Source organism: Lontra canadensis, unplaced genomic scaffold, assembly GCF_010015895.1.
Source record: "Lontra canadensis isolate GAN:19392208 unplaced genomic scaffold, GSC_riverotter_1.0 scaffold127, whole genome shotgun sequence".
Taxonomy (NCBI): domain Eukaryota; kingdom Metazoa; phylum Chordata; class Mammalia; order Carnivora; family Mustelidae; genus Lontra; species Lontra canadensis.
Window position 1 is genome coordinate 1,903,540 of NW_022631121.1, and position 21,279 is coordinate 1,924,818.

At 42.1% G+C, this 21,279-nt stretch overlaps 1 protein-coding gene across 1 annotated transcript in view; it reads left to right on the plus strand.

The window, feature by feature from the left end:
• Positions 1 to 19,869, plus strand: part of PDK3 (pyruvate dehydrogenase kinase 3) — a 67,003-nt gene extending 47,134 nt beyond the window's left edge. The window contains exons 7-12 of the mRNA XM_032842294.1: positions 7,621 to 7,697; positions 8,992 to 9,093; positions 9,477 to 9,587; positions 12,693 to 12,806; positions 14,072 to 14,211; positions 19,172 to 19,869. Of these exons, the coding sequence (XP_032698185.1) occupies positions 7,621 to 7,697; positions 8,992 to 9,093; positions 9,477 to 9,587; positions 12,693 to 12,806; positions 14,072 to 14,211; positions 19,172 to 19,202 (575 nt within the window). The 3' untranslated portion in view covers positions 19,203 to 19,869. The remainder of the gene's footprint in view (positions 1 to 7,620; positions 7,698 to 8,991; positions 9,094 to 9,476; positions 9,588 to 12,692; positions 12,807 to 14,071; positions 14,212 to 19,171) is intronic.
• The last annotated feature ends 1,410 nt before the right edge of the window (positions 19,870 to 21,279 follow it).

Consider the following 21,279-nt stretch of genomic DNA (forward strand, 5'->3'; position numbering starts at 1 on the left):
CTTAAACAGAAAAATTAGAAAACAACCCCAGTTGTCCACGATAGAAGATATTTAATTAAGTTATGGTACATCCATAAGATAGAATACTAAGCAGCCATTCAAAATAATGCTTTAAGGGGTACCTGGGTGGCTCAGTGGGTTAAAGCCTCTGCCTTCGGCTCAGGTCATGATCCCAGGGTCCTGGGATCAAGCCCCATGTCAGGCTCTCTGCTCAGCGGGGAGCCTGCTTCCTCCTCTCTCTCTGCCTGCCTCTCTGCCTGCTTGTGATGTCTGTCTGTCAAATAAATAAATAAAATCTTAAAAAAAACAAAAATAAAACAAAATAACGCTTTAAAAGAATATTGAATGTATTGAAAAAGTTGAGTTTTTTAAACACAGGCTATAAAAGTTCCTTAGTGTCACGAGTTCAATGGGAAATATTTTGAAGGATTTATAGCACCAAAACAACAGCTTTCTAGGCTATAGGTGTGTAGCTGATTGTTACCTTAGTCATATGATTCTATATGTATTTGCATGTTACCTTTATTTGTAAGTTACAAGAGAGACATGCTTGTTGGGAAAATAGAAACAATACAGAATGTAGAGTAAGAAGTGAAAGTTGCCTTGTTCTCTGAGGACCGGGCAGAGCTTTGTTTTTGACATAAATGGGGTTGAAACTATGCATGTTCCATAACCGGCATTCTTCACTTTGCCTTGAAGATCTTTGCATGTATTAATGTCATTTAGAGATTAGCCACAGTGTAGATTGCCATTATGGAGTCATTTACCATTGAGTGGACATTTAGGATTTCTAATTTTCCCATATTTCTTTATAACGAACAGTGAAGGGTGTGTCTGTGTCTGCAGGGTGGGAAAATTTGTGAACACGTGGAAGCATTTCTGTAGGTTGGGTCCCTAGAAGTGGAATGACTGAATCTTAGGGTGTGGATGTTTACAGTTAAACCAAATTCCCTCTCAAAAATATGTTAAAAATGTATTTTGCTTATAATGAGGTCAACATGTGAAAAGATGTTAGGCTGTTGTTGTACGACAGTTGCCCCTACATTCTGCCAGAAGGTAGCCAAGCTGCTTTCCAAGTCTGTTGGGTTCTCTGAGAAGAGTTGTGCCCATATTTTGGATCAATACACTGCCAGAACCAAAAGGACTTCACTTGAGTATTCCCAAGTAGAAACATCTAAGTCTTCTCTCTACTTTTTCATACCGGCGAGGTGAGGCCTGACCTCACTGTGCACGTTTCTCTTTGTCAAACGCAGAACTTAGAATCGCAGGTGATAACCGATTGCTCTTTCGCATGAATGGCAGTCTGACTCACTGTAAAGGCCAGAGCAGCTAGCCCGCTCTTGCTGAGTCCCAGGAGCCAGCTGTGTCACACATTTCTTCTCAGTGAAACTGTCACGCTGGGCAGCGCGCCTCACTAGGAGAAGAGATTAACAACTATATTTGGCACTGTCTTGTGCATGATTTTTCAAGTCCCCTTTCCCATCACTAAGATAAATGAATGCTGCTGGTTATAGGCGACCTCTAGTTCCCTGTGGCTCTGGGTAATGTGTTTATGATTTGTCTTTACGATTTTCTGAATGTCAGAGCTCTTTGTGGATATGGCTAAGGGCGGTGCCTTCGCGCTAACAAGTTCTGTGGTAGAGATGCAGGTCAGAGGTCAGTTCTGAACACCTTAAGTAGGCGTCACTTTGTAAAGAGTGGATGTTTCCCACAGCATGTTGCCTATCTCAGTTTTCCTGAAAGGAAAAATCCATCAGATCCAGATTCCCACAGATTCAGTTTCAGAGTCTGCTTCTTTCTCATTGCTTCCATTACCCCCACAGGCGCCTCGAACAGTAGTGAGGAATAGCACTGCCCTCCGCTGTGTGCTTGACAGCAGTGTGGCCGCCGCTGACCCGAAGGAACCGCTGTTGCTTCCCGAGAATCGTTCCATTAGTTGACATATCATCTTTCGTTCTGAACCTCTGGGCTTTTTTTCTTTGCCATTGTAGACCCCTGAGAAAGTAGTGAATAGGACTACGGAGAGCATACTTTGTGAACACTGTCACTATTTACCAGTCATCCCTAGAATTCGGGATATTGGGAGCCAGCTAAAATAAACTTTCTTTTTTCTCCATCTGATAACACTTAACAGGAGCATTAAAAATAACAGATGTGTTGGAGCGTCTGGGTGGCTCAGTCGTTAAGTGTCTGCCTTTGGCTCAGGTCATGATCCCCGGGTCCTGGGATCCAGCCCTACATGGGGCTCTCTGCTCCGGGCAAGCCTGCTGCTCCCCTTGCTTGTGCTCTCTCTGTCTCTGTCGAATAAATAAATAAAATCTTCAAAAAAATAACAGATGTTTATCTTCTATCAGGTTTCAGATTTTTCTGACTTGCCCCCGGTGGCAACCCATGTTGGTTTCTCCAGACAAGCATCCATTTTGTCACACTTGTTCTCATTTTAGCTTTTTATTCTCCTGAGAAATCACTTGCCAAAACGTTAAGCAAACACACCTCTTTTCTTACCTGTTTTGGATCCTTGTGGTGAGGCAGCACGGCTCAGAGGAATGACGTGAGCTTTGTAGTTCTCCAGGTGGTGGGAGGGGACACATGGAACAACTTCCTTGTCTGTAAGATCACCTTGCCTGGTGATAAAAGGATACTGTTTCTAGGGCCTTAAATACAGCACCAGACACAAACTGGGTTATTTATTTTATTTTTTTAATAAAAGGGTGGCTACTGGAAGTCAGAGTTGACTTGGGAAAGATAAAACTTATGGTTACTACTTGCATTTCTTCACCATTTCTAGAGTAGTCTTTCCTGTCGAGAGGTTCATTCATACCTCTGCGTTTCATGGGCAACATGAAAACTTCAAGTCAGGGGCGCCTGAGTGGCTCAGTCGGTTAAGTGTCTGCCTTCAGCTCAGGTTATCATCCTGGGGTCCTGGGATCAAGCCCCACATTGGGTTCCCTGCTCAGCAGGAGGCTGCTTCTCTCTCTCCCTCTGCCTGCCATTCCCCTTGCTCGTGCTCTCTCTCTCTCTCTCTCTGTGTCAAATGAGTAAATAAAATCTTTAAAAGTTAAAAAGAAAATTTCAAGTCACATTATATATACGTTGTTATAAGAGGGTTCCCAGGGGGTGCCGGGATGGCTGAGTCAGTTAAGTGGCTGACACCGGATTTCAGCTCAGGTCATGATCTCAGGGTCCTGCGATCGAGCCCTGTGTCCAGGTCCGTGCTCAGCGAAGAGTCTGCTTGTCTCCCTCCGTCTACTCTCGCCCCCACTTGCACTCTCTGTCTCTCTCTCTCAAATAAATAAATATATAAAATCTTTTTTGAAAAAGAAGGTTCCCAGGAAAAAGGTGTGTATCTATCCTGGGATCTTTGATTTCCAGCTTCCCTATATTGGACACTTTTGTGTTTTTTTTCGGTCAGGGGGTTCTATACAGTAGTTGAAAAGCCATTGCTGATAGCCCTGTTAAGACCATAAAGTTAACTTTTTAGTAGTGATACTAGCCAGCATTTATTGACTCCTTACATAGCGGCAGGCTCTTTGTAAGCTAGTTTATCCCTGTTAACCCGTTTAATCCTTATAGTAACCCAGTGAGGTACGTACTGTGCCCATTTCAGATATGGCACACTGAGGCCCAGATGTTTTAAATACCTATTAATGTGACTGTTAAATGCCAGAATCAGGACTTAATCCCAGGATAACTTTGAACTACACTGTTTCTCATAGTCTCGTCCATTGACTTTGGGACTTAAACAATCATCTCTAAGTGCCCAGCTACCTTTTCTCTTAAATGCATTTCTTTTCTGCTTAGCCTCTACTTTTTTCATTCTTATAGGAGAGCTGTCTGAAAATAAAATTCTCTGTATCCCATGTGGAGTTCTGTTGGTATTTATTACATGTTGTTTCAACTAATGGTTTTTGGAGCAATGACTCTGTAAGAGAGACTTGATTATTTCTTGAGTCTTGAGCATGAGAAACCTGGGCCATTTTTTCCCATTTACTTTAAAAAATATACTTTAGATGGAAAATTCATATTGCATTTATGTTCTATTTTAGAAAGTTAATAAATGTCTATTAAGGGTCCACTACATAAAAGCCATTGGACCCAGGATTAGGTTAAAAGTTATGGACGAAAGCATTGGACTTGATTTTAAAGGGAAGGAAAGACATCTAACCTATAATGTTCTGCAAGAAAATACAAGTAAATTGAGCAAGCCTACAGATGACTCCTAGAGAATGTTGGTTCAAGTGAAAAGAAAAAAATATATCAGAGATTAGATTTGGAAAAAGATCTGGAGTGAAAAGGTTGAATTCAGAAGGCTGTTTATATGACTAATCATGCCTTTTGGTACAAGATAGCCTAAGTGTTCAGCTTGTTCCTGGGGATCCATTAAAACGACAATAAAGGAATACAAAGAAAAACAGCAAAGAAATCAGGGGGCTGTCATCAGTGGACCACTGGTCCCACCTCCTGCCAGAGGGTAAACTGGTGGAGGTCTGCTGATTACAGACCAAGCAGAAGAAGCCACAAAGAAGAGGTTACAGCAAAGATGGAGGGACCCTGGGAGCAGAGCCAGTAGGGGCAAAGCATGGGAAAGTGAAGCCAAAAGGAGGGGTCAGTTGAAAGCTGGTCTAAGGAAGAGCACGGAGGGGTGATAGGGAACACTGGTCTTGGGCTGTGCTCTGCCTACAGTCAGTCACAAGCATTCTTCCTAGGGCAGAAATTAAAATCAGAGTACTTTTTTCAAGAATAACCTTGGAAAAAGTGGGGCTGTTCACCTACCTGTTGTTGGCCCAAAATAAAGCTCTCTTCACTGAGAATTTGGGGCACCCTCTGGTCAGAAGTCAGCTTACTGTCTGCATACCCTAAAGTCACTTGAGAAGTCTTGACCAGATCCGTGGGGCCCCAAGTCAGCCTTCTTGTTTAGTTGAGGGGAAATGAAGACCAGCTCCCTCAAATGATTTGTCCAATTCCTCATTCAACAAGAATATTACTGCCAAGGTTTATCACACCTCAGGCGACACCCAGGAGCGTGAGGAAAATCTGACTAGCATTAAACTTACCAGCTGCACTACCATGGCCAGGAGACTACCCCCTCCTTCTAAATTCTGAGAGAAAATGATTTTGAATGCAGAATTTTGTACTAAGCCAGACCTTCAAGTGAGTCAGAGGTGTAAAGATTGAGAAATGTATTTCCTAAGGGCACCTTTCTGAGGTAGGCTACTTGACTGACTTGATGGTTTATGTCATATGGACATAAATAGTGAAGAACATACTAGAACTTTAATCAAAAACATTTTGAAGGTGATGGTTATATGGCATGTTTGGAAGGCAATCAATTCTTTTTTTTTTTTTTAAAGATTTTATCTATTTATTTCACGGAGAGAGATCACAAGTAGGCAGAGAGGCAGGCAGAGAGAGAGATAGAGGAGGAAGCAGGCTCTCCGCTGAGCAGAGAGCCCGATGTGGGACTCGATCCCAGGACCCTGAGATCACGACCCGAGCCGAAGGCAGAGGCCCAACCCACTGAGCCACCCAGGCGCCCCGGAAGGCAATCAATTCTAATTTGAAAAATCTTAAAGAATGAAATGGATACCATGCACTAGAATAGGAAGCTAGAGGATCTTGGTGATGTGGTGAGGAAAGCATGTTTCCTTGTCCAGTTACCCAAGAAGAAGGGTAATCAGAAGCTCCAGGAAACAAAACTGTGTAAGAAGGACACAGTCCAAATACTCAGTAATCTAAAAAAAGGGTAGCGGGAATTTAAGGAATTGGTGGAGGATTAAGGCAATCATTTCACCTTAAGGCTGAGAACATTCTTCTTCATGTGACCAGTGAAACATGTCATTGGAATCACGGAAAAGGAAATATTGTTCTTCTACACTCTCGTGGCCGCTCTGCAGTGATCCGTATTTACCTAGTTTGATGTTCCCAACACTGTCAATTTTCAGCTTTTTTAAAAAAGATTTTATATATTTATTTGAGAGAGAAAGAGCTTGAGTGGGGGAAGAGATGGCAGAGGGAGAAGCCAACTCCCCACTAAGCACAGAGCCTGATACTCAATCCCAGGACCCTGAGATCAGGATCTGAGCCAAAGGCAGACACTTAACCGACTGAGCCATCCAGGCGCCCCTCAATTTTCAGCTTTTATTGTTTTTTTTAAAAGATTATTTATTTATTTATTTATTTGACAGAGAGAGAGAGAGAGAGAGAGATCACAATTGGGCAGAGAGGCAGGCAAAGAGGTGGGGGGGGAAGCAGGCTCCCCGCTGAGCAGAGAGCCGGATGTGGGACTGGATCCCAGGACCAGAGCCGAAGGCAGAGGCTTTAACCCACGAGCCACCCAGGCGCCCCAATTTTCAGCTTTTTAAAAAAAAGAACCTATAGATAAAGTACAGAAGAGTTCATTAGGATTACAGACCAGAATGGAAATACTATCAACCGAAAGACTAAAGCAGAAGTAGTAGCAAGTGGCTACCTCTGGGTGCAGACGGGGGGGGGGGGAACGGTAGAAGGATTTTTGCTTTTCTTCTTTTTGTTTTTAGAAATTTCATTTATTTTATTTTATTGAATAATTTCAAAAGTAACTGATCATCAGAGAGTTCGGGATTCAGACTCAGAAGCTCTTGGTTCATTTGTCCAAATTCAGGCTTCTTCTGTTTCAGTAGGCGAGTCACATAGCCTCCACAGAGCCCGTGTCCTCGCCCATAATAATGCCACTGTCCCTGTGAACCCCACTGTAGTGTCATGAGGGCTCACTTGGATTGTGCATGCTCAAGCTTCTCATCACCTTCTAAGAACCTAACAAATGTTTTCTCTACTTTATATCCCTGTTACTTATATTAGAGGAAGTAGTTAAGTCGAAATTATAACATGGGTGACTATGTCTGTGTTCTACTTGAGAATGTTCAGGTATTTTCAGTCTTTTACATGATTATGGGCCACGAGGAGGAAGGACCAAGTTTTCCACCATCTACTCTCTATAGCCCACGTTGTTCTTAGTTCCTGACATGGGATTCAGTGTTTCTTGTGTTTTCCTCCGGAGATCCCTGATACAAGGAGAAAGGACTATGGGTCTCTGGGGGTGGGGGAGGGGTTGTCTGCCTGCTACTAGTAGAAAAGTTATGTGAACCTTAAATTCTACTCTAATATGCCTTGTTTGTGGAAATTGAACAGAGATTAACATTGCTCCTTAGTCTAATCTGCAAGAAGATGTGCCGCTTTTCCTCTGTGGCTTCACATTCCCCATGATGACCTCTGGGGTCACCACTGGGGGTGGTGTCCCAGAATTTGAAAAACACTGAGCGATATTTAGATGACTTATGTAATGCTTAGAATATTATGATATACATAATAATATTCCAGTTTTGCTCAGCTAAGGTTCACAGAGATTGAGTAACCCGCCCAAGGTCACATGGCTTGTAAGTGAAGGAGCGGGATTTCTCCCCGGGTTTGTTGGACTTCCAAGCACATGCTTTTGCTCAGCCCTGACTTTAAAGGTGGAAACCTAAATTAGCCATTCGTGTAGAGTTCTTTTTTATGTACTTGGGAGATAGAACGCCAGCCACATTCTTGACTTTCTTATAGTTTTTGTCCTTATTCATTGATGGTTTTTGTGTCTTTTTTCAGCCAAAGCTCCAGACAAACCTATTCAGGTAGTTTATGTGCCCTCACACCTGTTTCACATGCTATTTGAGTTGTTCAAGGTAAGTGGAATTTAAAAACACGGAAAGAAGTCTTCATTTTAAATTACTTTGATTCAGAGCATAATGGATTCATTAGATTAGCATAAGAAAAAGGTTTTGCATAACCATTTTAAAAATTCTATTTCTGATACCCTGTGGGTTTTATAATTTGTACACTGTGAGATGAAAAATTGCTGTGTACGGTACAGTTTTCATGAATATTAGTACATATTGATTTGGGAGCTTAATTGTACTTCAGTGATTTTATGTAAAAATCCATACTGTTTTTTCTTCAGTTTTGAGATTAGAGATGCTTTTTACTTTCCCAACCTGGCGAAGGCTTTACTGGTGGTAGCCAGATCAAAATAAATACATGTTTTTGCGTGTTTAGGTTTCTGAACGTTAAGCACTTTGGTGCCTCAGCAGTTATTTTAGTTCTGAGAGATCCCGTAACTCTTTGATGTATTTGAGTCCATTGAGAAGATCTGACGGAAGCCGAGAGGAAAGATAGGGAGGGGCTGGACCAAAAAGAGGAGCCGCCCTCCCTTAGCCGCCCCATGAAGAAAAAGAATAAAATCTCTTTAGACTCCACAGCTTACGTTGCTTTTGTTAATCACCAGCTCATGGCATCTATAAGAGCAGTATTATAGGCACAAGGCATTTAAGCTAAAATTTCATTTCTTCCGATGTGTAAAACCCTAAATTGAACACCTGAAAAATCAGTTATGCTGATTTGCTTCCCAAAATTATAATGTTACTGATGTAACACTTTAAGGTTGAGATGGGCATTCAATTGTGAACTTTCTCTTCAACAGCTGTGGCTTTTTGAGAATTTCTTTTTAACTGACGTTGCTTCTACTTTTTTTTTTCAGCCAAATGATTAATTTTTGTGGGAAGCATGAATACTCTCAGGTTTTCCGCCTTCTTTAGAGGAAAGGTGCTCTGTAAATGCAGACTGATAAGTAAATGCAGCCTCGTTACGTGTGGAAAAAAACATTCCTCTTGGTTAAGAGTTGAATGACTTAAATACGCTAAGGCAAAAACAAAAAGAGAAAAGAAAGAAAAAAAAATACTTAGTATGATGGATGGAAATAAAACTCGATGAAATCAAAATAAAGCATCGGGCAATTTTTCCTTGCTCCAAACACACATTTAGTTAAGTTCTTTAGAGGGGGAAATAAAGGGTGTATAAACCCAACTAATATTTGCTCCACAAAAGCGTTATTGTGTAATAAGTAATCCTGTGCTAGTTTCTTTTTTTAAATTGTGGTTTGTGAGTCAGCGGTATGCTACAAAAAAAGCCTTATTATTTCAGAACTCAATGAGAGCGACAGTTGAACTATATGAAGACAGAAAAGAAGCCTACCCCTCTGTTAAAACCCTCGTTACTCTGGGTAAAGAAGACTTGTCCATTAAGGTAACTACCTGCTTTGTTTGCACATGTTATCGGTTGATTTAATAGTACCCAGACCCTGAGGAATCTGAGGGAAGAGAAGAAGATGGACCCTGAATGTCTTATTTTTATGTACCACGTTAGATCTTTAGCTTGTTGCCTCATTTAAACTTAGCAGAAGCCCATTTTTCAGGGAGCTGGACCAGACCCCGGCCCAAGTCTATGGGATCCTAGCGGCCGTCCCTGCCTCCTTTGTTCTAGTTTGTTCGTAGTGGAGCTGTATTTCCCTGGGGATTCAAAGCCCTCGTATCTTTTAGAGTTAGTTACCTGGTATGTACTGTAATGAACTTCTTCCTCGTACTAAGTATAGATTGACTGTTTTTAAAAAACCATTTTGTACATTACAGATAAGTGACCTAGGTGGTGGTGTCCCACTTCGAAAAATAGACCGCCTTTTTAACTACATGTATTCAACTGCTCCTAGACCCAGCCTGGAGCCTACGAGAGCTGCCCCTCTGGTAAGCATCTTAAAGTGCTGCTTAGGGGAAGACCATTAACCTGAGAAGGGACTCCAGCAGAGCGGCCTTTCTCCTGGCTCCTTACCCTAGCCTCTCTGAATCTGAATGTTTCCGGCATGATTTGGAGGAAGGGAGATTTTATCCCACTGCTACTTTCTTTGTCAATCCTTTGGACTTAGATTTCTTTTCTAATTTTGTCTAAGAAACACTCAGAGCTGAGTACCTCACTTCCTATTGTAGAGAAAAGGCACCTCCCTTTGGTTAAGGACTGCTGCGGGGGCACCACTCCCCGCCGGGTGCTCTATCGGAGGGAATGGAAGGTTATGAGCCGCCCGCCCGGAGCAAAGGAGCCTCACAGGGCTGCCGCGTGGTCCTGGGCCCATGGGCACTGCGTGCTGTGGGAGCCCCAAATCACCCGGGGCCTTTAACTTCCCTCACCAAATCTGTTTATATAATTAGAATGTTCAAGTATGAATACAATAAATTTTGTATAGTAAACAGCATAAGTAGGAAACATATAGGTGGCGTATGCATTTTCGGAGCCCTTTCTGTCTAGGCTTTATGAGGCAGTGAGAAAAGCCTCAGGTTACCATGGCAGCATTTAGATCCTGCTAGGGCCACACTTTGTTCCCCTGCTGAGTGTTTCTAATTGACAAACAACAATTGAACCCTTTGTCATTAAACACAGCAACATAGCTATCAGTCTGCAGAACAGTTGAGGGTACAAATTAAGTTTCATTTTTCAAGTTCTACCTGACTGATAAGCATGTGAGGTTATATTTTATTGTATGAATAAAATCCAGCACTTTGCATCATTTATTCGAGACAGAGTTTGTTAACTTGGCATGTTGAAAACAGAGAGGAAGTCCTGCTTACAGGAGTCAAGAAAATTCTCGAAAGATCAATTTTGAAAGGGGTTGCCTTTACCAGGCTCTGGTACCTACTTAAGTAAATGTCAAAAGAAAAAGCACTATAAGCAAATCCCCAATTGTTTAGAAGGAATATGGATCCTCTATTCCAGGTCTCAAGAGAGCAGCTTGAGGACAGCTGTTCTGTCATCTTTTTTAAAAAATGGAACTGAATTGACGTAAGAGACCTTAAAATATTATGTATCCAACCTCCCATCTTATAGACGAGAAAATAAGGCCAGTGCCTTGCCCAAGGTCGTTGTACTCATGAGGGCACAGCTGGCACTGGCTGTGTCAGCATTCTTTCCCGTGTCCCATACAGCCTCTCCTTTTGAAGAAAGGTTTCCACTAGCTTCTGTCCCAGTTATCAACTGTATACCTCCCCAAATCCTGTCAGATTCTTTGACACCCAGGGAGAACCTGGATGAACCTCACTCAGTCTAGGTTAGAGACCCCTCTTCTGTGTTCTCATGGCTTACCTGGCTCCTCACACCCACGACAGGATTGGGCTCAGGCATTCTCGGCTGTTCCCTGGTAGACCTGAGGGCAGGTTCTGGGCCTTGCTGCCATGTAGGAGACAGATTTCCTTGGCCTCTTCCTGGAATGTTCTGGTTTCTTTGCTGTGGTGACCACATTCATCGTCATGGATATCTTGTCCTCACCACCAGCCATATCCTGTCAGTGCAGAAGCCCTGGAATGACAGTGCGCACCGTCATACCCGACCCTTTGAGTTAGGCCCTGCCCTGAGGGAGGAATGTAGGAAAGATGTTCGCAAACAGTAGAAATCCATGTAAGCTGGTAAAATCGTGGCTCTGCGGTAGCCATAATGGCAGCTTCCGTTTATTTACTTTTACTAGGTCTCAGGCACTGTGTCAAGACTTGACACTTGTTAGGTTATGTAATCCTCAGAGCAGCTCCGAGGGAAGCTTTTCATTACATTTTCAGATGACAGAGCAATCTCAGAGAGGTTAGGTAAACTGCTCAGAGTGGATTTCTCCTTATGTCTCTCCGAGCCTAAAGCCCATGTAACCTCTGCTCTAACAAGCGCATTACCCCACTGCCTCCTTGTCGGGGGATTTCATCAGAGGGGCCAAAGCTTGTGGTGTTGAACCTGCCCCTCCAGTCTAGACTTGCTGAGATAGTATCCTTTGTTCTTATTGTTCTTGTCAGTGTCTGAGACTTTTCTGTTTGCAACAACCTGTTACATTCAGGGTTCTATGACATGAAAATGGAAGAGGGCACTGGAATTGTTTTCTCAAAACGAGATACCTATGTCCTAACGTATGGCAAAATATTTCAGCATTCCCAGAACTTTAGGAAGTAGAGTCTCAGGAAATTTTCTTTTCAGTGTATTAGCCTGGGTACCAGTAGATTGGAACTCTTGTGCTACTCATTTAATTTTCACTTCAGAGAGCAAGAAGATCTGATAATGGAACTTTGCGATGATGTGGTTTAGTTTTGTTAACGGTTCAAATTCCACTTGATTTGGAATTTGCTTTCAAAATGCTAACAGTTTACTTAAAAATGCTAAAAAAAAATTAGTCAAAACTTGGAGTATTTCTAATATTTTCCAAACATAAGAGAAGTGTTTTTGCAGGTTGAAAATGACTGTTTGCCATAAAATGAGTATACGCATCATTGTAAAGGTTGGATCAGTAATTTCCTTGCTTTAAACCTGACTTAAGAATTCCTTTTAATCGGGGCGCCTGGGTGGCTTAGGCAGTTGGGCATCCAACTCTTGATTTTTGGCTCAGGTCATGATCTCAGGGTCCTGGGATCAGGCCCTGTATCAGGCTCCCCACCCAGGAGAGTCTGCTGAAGGATTCTCTGTCCCCCTCTCCTGTTCATGCTCTCTCTTGCTCTCATTCCCTAAATAAATAATTTTTTTAAATATATTTTTTTAAGATTTTATTTATTTATTTGACAGACAGAGGTCACAAGTAGGCAGAGGCAGGCAGAGAGAGAGAGGAGGAAGTAGGCTCCCTGCTGAGCAGAGAGCCCGATGTGGGGCTCGATCCCAGGACCCTGGGATCATGACCTGAGCCGAAGGCAGAGGCGTTAACCCACTGAGCCACCCAGGCGCCCCAATAAATAAATTCTTTAAAGAGAATTTCTTTTACTCTTCTGAGTAGTCCTCATACCAAGTATGTTAGCATTTGTGCACGTCTCACTGTATTATTTTTCTTTTCTCTATAGGCTGGATTTGGTTATGGCTTGCCAATTTCTCGTCTATATGCTAGATATTTCCAAGGAGATCTAAAACTCTATTCAATGGAAGGAGTTGGCACTGACGCTGTCATTTATTTAAAGGTACTGCACTTTATTAGTAATATGAAGGCATCTTTACTTTTGAAAGCTTTAGGTTCTAATATCCAATGGAAAATAACACTACATCATCTCTTACATTCATTTCAGATATACTTCAGTTTTATGGGAAAACCGGGGTGTGTCCTGCCCTTGATTTTATGCTCAGATATAGTAAAATATGGAACATAGAGAAGGAAAAGCTAAAATACTGATTTTTAAAGCCATGATTCTTACTTGCGATTTCTTTTAAATTGCATAAGCATTGAAAGGGCTAATCTAAAAAGAGACAGATTTTCATAAACTGAAGTGTTTTAGTCTTTTACTTTAGAACTCACTGGCTTTCCTAGAATTCAGTAATCATAGTATGGTGATATAAACAGGCTGATGTAATAAGAAAGCTTCTGTAACACAAGTTTTCTCGTGCATTGGTGGCATCAGACTTTTATTTATTTCTAAACTCTGGAATATTTGGAAGATTTTTTAAGTAGTTAATACAGGCACGTAGTACAGAATTGAGAAGCTACAAAGGGGAGAACTTAAGGCTTTCCCGCCTCTGTCTCTAAGCCACTTGCTTCTCTTTCCCTGAGGCTACCACAGTACCAGTTTCTCATGGAGCGTCTTGGAGTTGATTCTGCATTGATACACAGATGGGGGAAAATAATTTTTTTCCCGTATAATGATTATTTCAGCATTTTTCCTTTTTTTTTTTTAGCTTTCCTGTGTAGCTTGGAAATCTTGTTATATCCATTCATACAGAGCTGCTCATTCTCTTCAACAGCCGTGTAGTGTGATACATGTTGTATGTGACGTGTTATACCATTACTTAGTACATCTAAATGATGTGCTATTTGATACCACCTATGGGCGTATGTTTATAAACTTCATATGTATGAAACTTTATATACGTAGGGGCCTTCCGTATGGGCCCCCTGGGAAAGCGATTGGTCAGTGACTAGTGCTTGGCCTAAGACCATAGAGTCAAGGTGCTTGAGTATCTCAAAGCATTATTAACTGAATTAAGATGCTTTTTCTTCTGGTTGCTTTGTGTACTTTACTACTGGTTTTGAATGAGTGAAGGCTTTTATTCCTTTAAAGGAGCTTTAATTTCATCCCAGCCAGTCTAAGTAAACTATGAAAATGTAATTTCAATATAATTCCAAAAGTCTACATTAAGGTTTCTCGTGTTTTAATAGTAAAATTTGGGTTAGTGTTTCACGTGAGAAAAGTGACACGTGGTCCTCTGGTGTATGTTTTTGTTTGTCTCTTAGGCACTTTCCAGTGAATCATTTGAGAGACTTCCGGTTTTCAATAAGTCCGCGTGGCGTCATTACAAGACCACTCCCGAAGCTGATGACTGGAGCAATCCCAGCAGAGAACCAAGGGACGCCTCGAAATACAAGGCGAAACAGTAATTTCCCACTTTGCTTTCTATTATAAAGTATCTGATGATTCCCTAGAATGTACCAGCCAGATGATCCCTTTAGCCAGATCTTCTCTGTGGCTTTTTCACTGGAAGAGAAAAGTGATCTCTAAAGGAAGGAAGGACGGCGAGAACCGGGTAGCCAGAGTAGCCCTTCCACTGGAGGTATGAACAGCAGGGAGCAAGGTTTATCCTGCCGTGGATTGGATTTTCAAAGTAAGTTTTGGGATTTGTCATCACCTATGATGACAGAAGGACATTTGACAGGAGGGCATTTAGGGAAGGTCTGTGGGTGGGTTGAATCTGAAAATAAAGAAGTTAAAATGATCAGTCCAGATAAACAAGGTGTGGTTTATCCATGCAACGGAAAAGGACACGTACTCTATGATTCCACTTACGTGAGGTACCTGGCAAAGTTATATGTGTAGGGACAGAAGGTAGAATGGTTGCCAAGAGCAGGGAGAATGAGGCGTTAGTGTTTAATGGGTGCAGAGTTTCCGTTGGGAAGATGACAAGGTTCTGGAGGTGGGGGGCGGGGGTTGCCCAACACTCTGAATGTACTTAATGCTACTGAACTGTTCACTTAAAAACAGCCATTCCTTACCTTCTTACCAGATAGCAAATGTTATGTGTGGTTTCCCACAGTAAATAAAGGAAAACAGAAAAAAGAAAACTAATCACAGAACAACAGGTTTCACTGCTTTATGGTAGTAAGGGCAACAATCCCACCTTCGGTTTCCAATTATTTTTTCTCCTGACTGTTATTAGGCTCCAGCTCTGCTGGCAACAGTAACGGCTCTGTTTATTTAAAATAACCTTTTGTTAACAGAACAGCGCTATACGTGCGTTGTAAAAAATTAGAAAATGTAAGCAAAAAAAGGAAAGAGAAAGCACCGTATTCCCACAACCCAGAGATTACCACTCTTATGACTTTCTGTATTTGCTATGTACACAGATACTTTGCCATATATATATATTTTTTTCTCCCAAATGAGATCTAATTATTTATAATCTTCTACAACCTGGCTTTATTTCATTTAACCATTTTCACCTTTCCAGGTCAGTAAATTTTCATCTTGAGAATTTCCCTGAATTGCCCAAACCTGGATCAGTTCTTAGATTGTATAACAATCTGAGTAGATTTCAAGTTGTTTTAAATCTAGAACAATATTTTTGTTGGTGACGAGAGACCATCATAGTTGTCCTGCAAAAGTATCCAACCTGGATATTTTTGGCTTCTTCTTCGACGTGTCATTTAGCCTTTCCCCTATTTTTTGTATTTCCTATAAACTGCAAGTTCATCTAAAGATTCAAGGGAGCATTTTTTGTTGTTGTTGTTCAGAGTACCTCATAAGCACTATTTCACAATTACACTGTGAGACCCATGATATCTGATTGATCCCTCCATAGTATAGTTGTTTTTTCCTTTCTCAACTAGAAAGTCATCTGGGGACTCCTGGGTGGCTCATTCGGTTAAGTGGCCAACTCTTGATTTTGGTTCAGGTCATGGTCTCAGGGTTCTGGGATTGAACCCCACGGTGGGCTCCCTACTCAGTGGACAGTCTGCTTGAGGATTCCCCACTCCCTCTACCCCTCCCCCCAGCTCATGCATATACACTCTCCCTTTCAAATAAATAAATCTTTTTTAAAAAAGGAAAATGTAATTATGGCCTGAATCAACAATTTTATTAATGTTTATGAGTTATTTTTGTGAGTTACTTTTAATACCATTCCTTTGATGTTTATTAGCTGACATTCTCCCGTGAAGTTCTTCCTCATCAACACAGGCCATTTAAGTACTTTTTTTTTTTTTTAGATTTTATTTATTTGTTTTAGAGAGAGAGAGAGAGAGAGTGCAAGCAGAGGGAGGGGCAGAGGGAGAGACAGAATCCCAGGCTGACTCCACACTGAGTGGGGAGCCCGATGTAGGGCTGAATCCCAGGACCCTGAGATTGTGACCTGAGCCAAAACCAGGAGTTGGATGCTCAACTGACTGAGCCACCCAGGCACCCCCATTTAGGTCCCTTTTGAAGTACAGCTCCTCCTGACAAAGCAGGATAAGAGTTTAAATCTTTCCCTTTAACTAGCAATTTTGAAGGTAAGAAGTAGAGGTAAAATCCATCTTAAATGGTAACAAATGAGTTTTTGGCTTTCACTTTTTCGAGCATTATTATGGATAGTGTAGAATTTCCTTCAATACGTTTCAGTTAGAACTACACACACACACACACACACACACACATAAAGTGCTCAAGTCTTAAGTTTATAGCCTGACACATTTTTACATCTATATTTCTAGCACCTTTGTAATCAGACACTTCCCCCTTTACCATCCCCACCATGTAGCCATTATTCTGACTCGGTCACCCATTCTTATAACTGACTCTATCACTTGTTAAACTTAAAAGGAACATGTGGCATGTACTTGTTTTTGTGTCCAGATCTCTGTGAGGTCCATCCGTGCTACTGCATGTAGCCGCTATCTTTCTGATGATTAAATTGGCACACCTTTGGCCACTGGTGACTATTTTGAGTCAGATCCTCGGTGTTCCTTTGCTAAAACTTTGAAAGCTTTTTCTGGCCCAAGATGATACTACAATCTCATCTTCTACCTTCCCTGCCTCCATCCTAGAATCCACCATTTCCCTCAAGGAGTCCTGTTTGCCTCTAACAGGTGTTAGAGACCTTAATCTGGAAGTTGGCGGTGAACATTATACCTTGTCTAGTCTGCTTTTCTGGACAGAACTGTACAATGCATATTTTTAAACCATAAGTTTGTGTTGATATTTTCAATTTGACTTTAACATTGCAATATCCCAGCCCAATGTACTGTAATTGAGCACACCTCTTCTTAATCTTGATTCTTAACATAACGCAACAGAAAGGTTTTGTATGCAAATGCATTTGATATAGCTTTCGATTTTGCCCCATTATGGTAGCATTGGTCTTTTCTGATGAATGCCATAAAGGGTATCCCTACTGATTTTTGTCTCTATGGAAGTATTGGGGTGGACCTCTGTACAGTATTGCTGGAGCAGTCATTCATCTCAAACGTGAAACATAGAGGAGTTTGGTTTGTGCACGTGAGTGCAGGCGGACACGTGGCTGTGCATGCAGACATACACACACCATCTCTGGCCAAGATTGAGCTAAACCAGCTTGAAACAATTAGATCCATTTCCCTTGATTTCATTTTCAGTCTCTGTGTCCGGCAGGTGACACATTGGGCATCACTGTGACCGACGAATGCAAGCTATTGCTCTGCTACAGGGAGTTTGGGTAGTACAGAAGCAGTCTTTATAAATAATATGGTTCATTTGGACTGTAAAAAGCTGGCTTTAATTGAGTCTTGTTTTATTTTTATTTAAAAAAAATTTTGTTTAAGAATTTATTTATTCATTTGACAGAGAGAGATCACAAGTAGGCAGAGAGGCAGGCAGAGAGAGCGAGAGAGAGAGGGGGAAGCAGGCTCCCTGCCAAGCAGAGAGCCCGATGCGGGACTCGATCCCAGGACCCTGAGATCATGACCTGAGCCGAAGGCAGAGGCTTAACCCACTGAGCCACCCAGGTGCCCTTGAGTCTTGTTTTAAATGCCATTTTAAAACTCTAAATAGTTTAGCGGGTTGTATACTAATTACGAGTCGATTTCTAATATAGTATTAGGTAAACAAGTTTTAGCAGAAAGCAATATTTAAAATTGGAAAACGGTTAGCCTGATGATTAAAATTGTTAAATTATACAAATAGGGTAACTGGTGGTGATCTTGGGCAAATATTTAGCTATGGTAAACTCACGAGGTGAATGAGAAATGCTACAAAAATGTATTTTCTAATCAGATTTTTCTTTTTTCTTTTTTCTTTTTATTTTAATTCCATTTAGTTAATGTGCTGTGTGATATTAGTTTCAAGAGTACAACATAGTGATTCAGCACTTCCACACATCGCCTGGTGCTCATCATAATCTAATGATATTTTTAATAACAGCTTTATTGAGATATAATTCACATACCCCATAAATTCACCCCCTTAAAATGTACACTTTTAGTGTCTTCACAGAGTGTGGGACCCTCACCACTATCTAATTTTAGAACGTTTGTACCATCTCAGAAAGAAATCTTATACCCATTAGCACTCATTCCTCATTTCTTTTTTTTTTTTTAAAGATTTTATTTATTTATTTGTCAGAGAGAGAGAGAGAGCGAGCACAGGCAGACAGAATGGCAGGCAGAGGCAGAGGGAGAAGCAGGCTCCCCGCCAAGCAAGGAGCCCGATGCGGGACTCGATCCCAGGACGCTGGGATCATGACCTGAGCCGAAGGCAGCTGCTTAACCAACTGAGCCACCCAGGCGTCCCTCATTCCTCATTTCTAATCAGGTTTTTAACTGAGAGTAAAGAACTGTTTTGAGGTATGTATGGGGGGGCGCCTGGGTGGCTCAGTCAGTGAAGCGTGAAGTGTCTGCCTCCGGCTCAGATCATGATCCCAGGGTCCTGGGATCGAGCCCCGCATCCCTCTCCCCCTGCTCCTCCCCCTTACTTGTGCTCTCTCTTGCTGTCTCTCTCTCTTAAATAAATAAAAATTTTTTAAAAAGTACATATAAGTAATAAATGGTATTTCTTTTTCTGTAATAACCACAGAGAATAATTCTGAGAAGACAAAGCTTTTTTTTTAAGATTTTATTTATTTATTTGACAGAGAGAGAGATCACAAGTAGGTAGAGAGAGGGGAAAGCAGGCTCCCCGCTGAGCAGAGAGCCCAATGCGGAGCTCAATCCCAGGACCCTGGGATCATGACCTGAGCCAAAGGCAGAGACTCAACCCACTGAACCACCCAGGCGCCCAAGGCAAAGCTTTTTGAACTATCACTATAACTAAATGCTCTGAGTAAATCTTGGTTAAATAGAGAAGGTTGTACTCCAACTCACTGGCTATTCCTGTTATTTTCTTTTTAGGGACAAGATCAAGACTAATAGAACTTTCTAGAGAACTGAATGCTCATATCCTCTCTGAGAAGAAAGATTACCTTCTGCAAGTCAACCAGAGAGAACTCCTTTCCTCCACCAACTCTGAGCAAGGCACTATAGTTACTCCAGTGCTTGAATGTGTAATTTCTCTATATGATCTGGACCTTTTCCACAAAAACCTTCCTGTAGCTGCTCCAGATCCGCACTAAAGTAGTAACCTGAACAATTTTTCCTAGTACATTGTTGTGGTTTGGCTGGCGCCTGTCGTAAGAGAGCTCAGGGCCTCGTTAGCGCTCTGGTGCCCTCATACCTTCCTCCTCCTTGTCATAGAGTCGAATGTCTACATTCTCCCCAGGATTCTAAGCTTCTTCCTCATTCCAGATACAGCCAGTTTCTGCTGTTGCTCTTTGTGACCAAACACCATGGTTTTCCAAACCACCAACTAAGGCCTGGGTGATCTGGAAGCTGAAGACGCCAGCGGAGTGTGTCTTGGTAATTCCGTCCTGGGGCCCTTCCTCTCCCATATGCGTCCTTTCTCACTCTGTGATTTCAGCTTTTGCCTTCTTCCATCCGATCTGAGTGAGGTGCGGCTCCTTTCACCATAGCTCTTACTCTCTGATGCATTGATTTTATTTTAAAATTCATTTGTGTACTTCCATTCTGTCAATTAAAGCGTTCCAAAAGTTGTCTTGGGATTTTTCACTTAACCACTTGGTTTCAGAGATCTTAAGTGAAAAACTACCTTCCAGTCATTATTGAGTTTGTGAAAGTGGGACGTGGAGTTTTTATGCTATGTAAAAATGTTGCCAGTCTACTTATTTCATTCTGTTCCTTTGTCGTTTTCTGAGGAATTGCAAGTCTCTGTGTGATGCACGTTAGTCATCGTAAAATCGGCTATTGAAGGGAAAAGGTCTTCCTTGTCGATTTTGAAAGATAATTTTCATTTGTGTGAGTTCTTGGCCAGTTTTAGAACGGTCGATCTGATTTTCATACTCCTTTGCTTTTTTGCTGAAAGTCAGGCTGGGCAGAGGCCTTGGGGTGAGGAAAGAGAAGCGAAGTTGTGTTGACCCCTCAGCAACAGAAGCCATCCAAGACTCTGGATTAAAGGCACAATTTATACTGCTCCACAGGATGTGTTTCCCTTCACTGTCATTTTTCATATCATCGACTTTGGTTTCTGCCTTCTCTTGACGCCCATATAAATGCATCCATCCAATTTTTTAAGTGTGGAGCACGCTGTTGGGAAAGTTGTGCTTTGTAAAGTACTCCCCTCCTTCAGTGCCTGGCGGGTCGGGGCAGTCGCCCCACCTGGGGTCCCCGCGGGGGGCCTTCCCGGGAGAAGTTGTGCTCTGACCAGCTGCACGTGGGCCAGTGGCAGCTCTTTCTCCTCATTCCCCTGAGTCTGATTTTGTTTCATTTCATTATGTTACCTGAGCTCATGGTCATTGCCTTCATCTTTAGAAGGGTCCCATCTCTTCCATCCTCAGAAGGATCCAGTAATAGAACTCATCTAATCCATCAAAGAAGAGAAAGACAGATGGACTCTGAGAGAGAGGGGACGGGATGTCCACATGGAAGCCTGCGGGCTGGAGGACTGAGTCAGTGTCTTGGGGATGGGGCTGTCTCATAGGATTGATTCCTTGTGTAAAAGATGTGAAAGTAATGACCCTTTCCATTTGAAGTCGCTGGCTTTCTTACCAACGTTGGATAGTATGTCATTATCTTACTAGGCTTCCATTCCTAAGCACACACCTTTATACTTTCAGTAGGAAACAGCGTAGCGAGAGGGAGGCCACAAATTCAGGCCTGCTCCCTCCTGCCTTGTTCTGGCAATGTTTTGCCATGTGGTTGAGGAGATTGTTAGCCGCCCCCCGCCCCCCAAGCTCCGTGTAAGGCTTGAAGAAAGGAAGGAAGGGGTGGAAAAATCCTATCACATTCTTCCCTTCACAGGTCTTTTTCAAAAGTAAAGGCTTCTTTCCGTGTTTTCAGGACTACATTAGTAGTCCTTTCACTAATGGACTCTGCGGCTCACTCCTACCCAGCTGGCCCCAGTAGTCTTGGCGTTCCTGTCTGCTTTCTGCATTAAGAGTTGAACT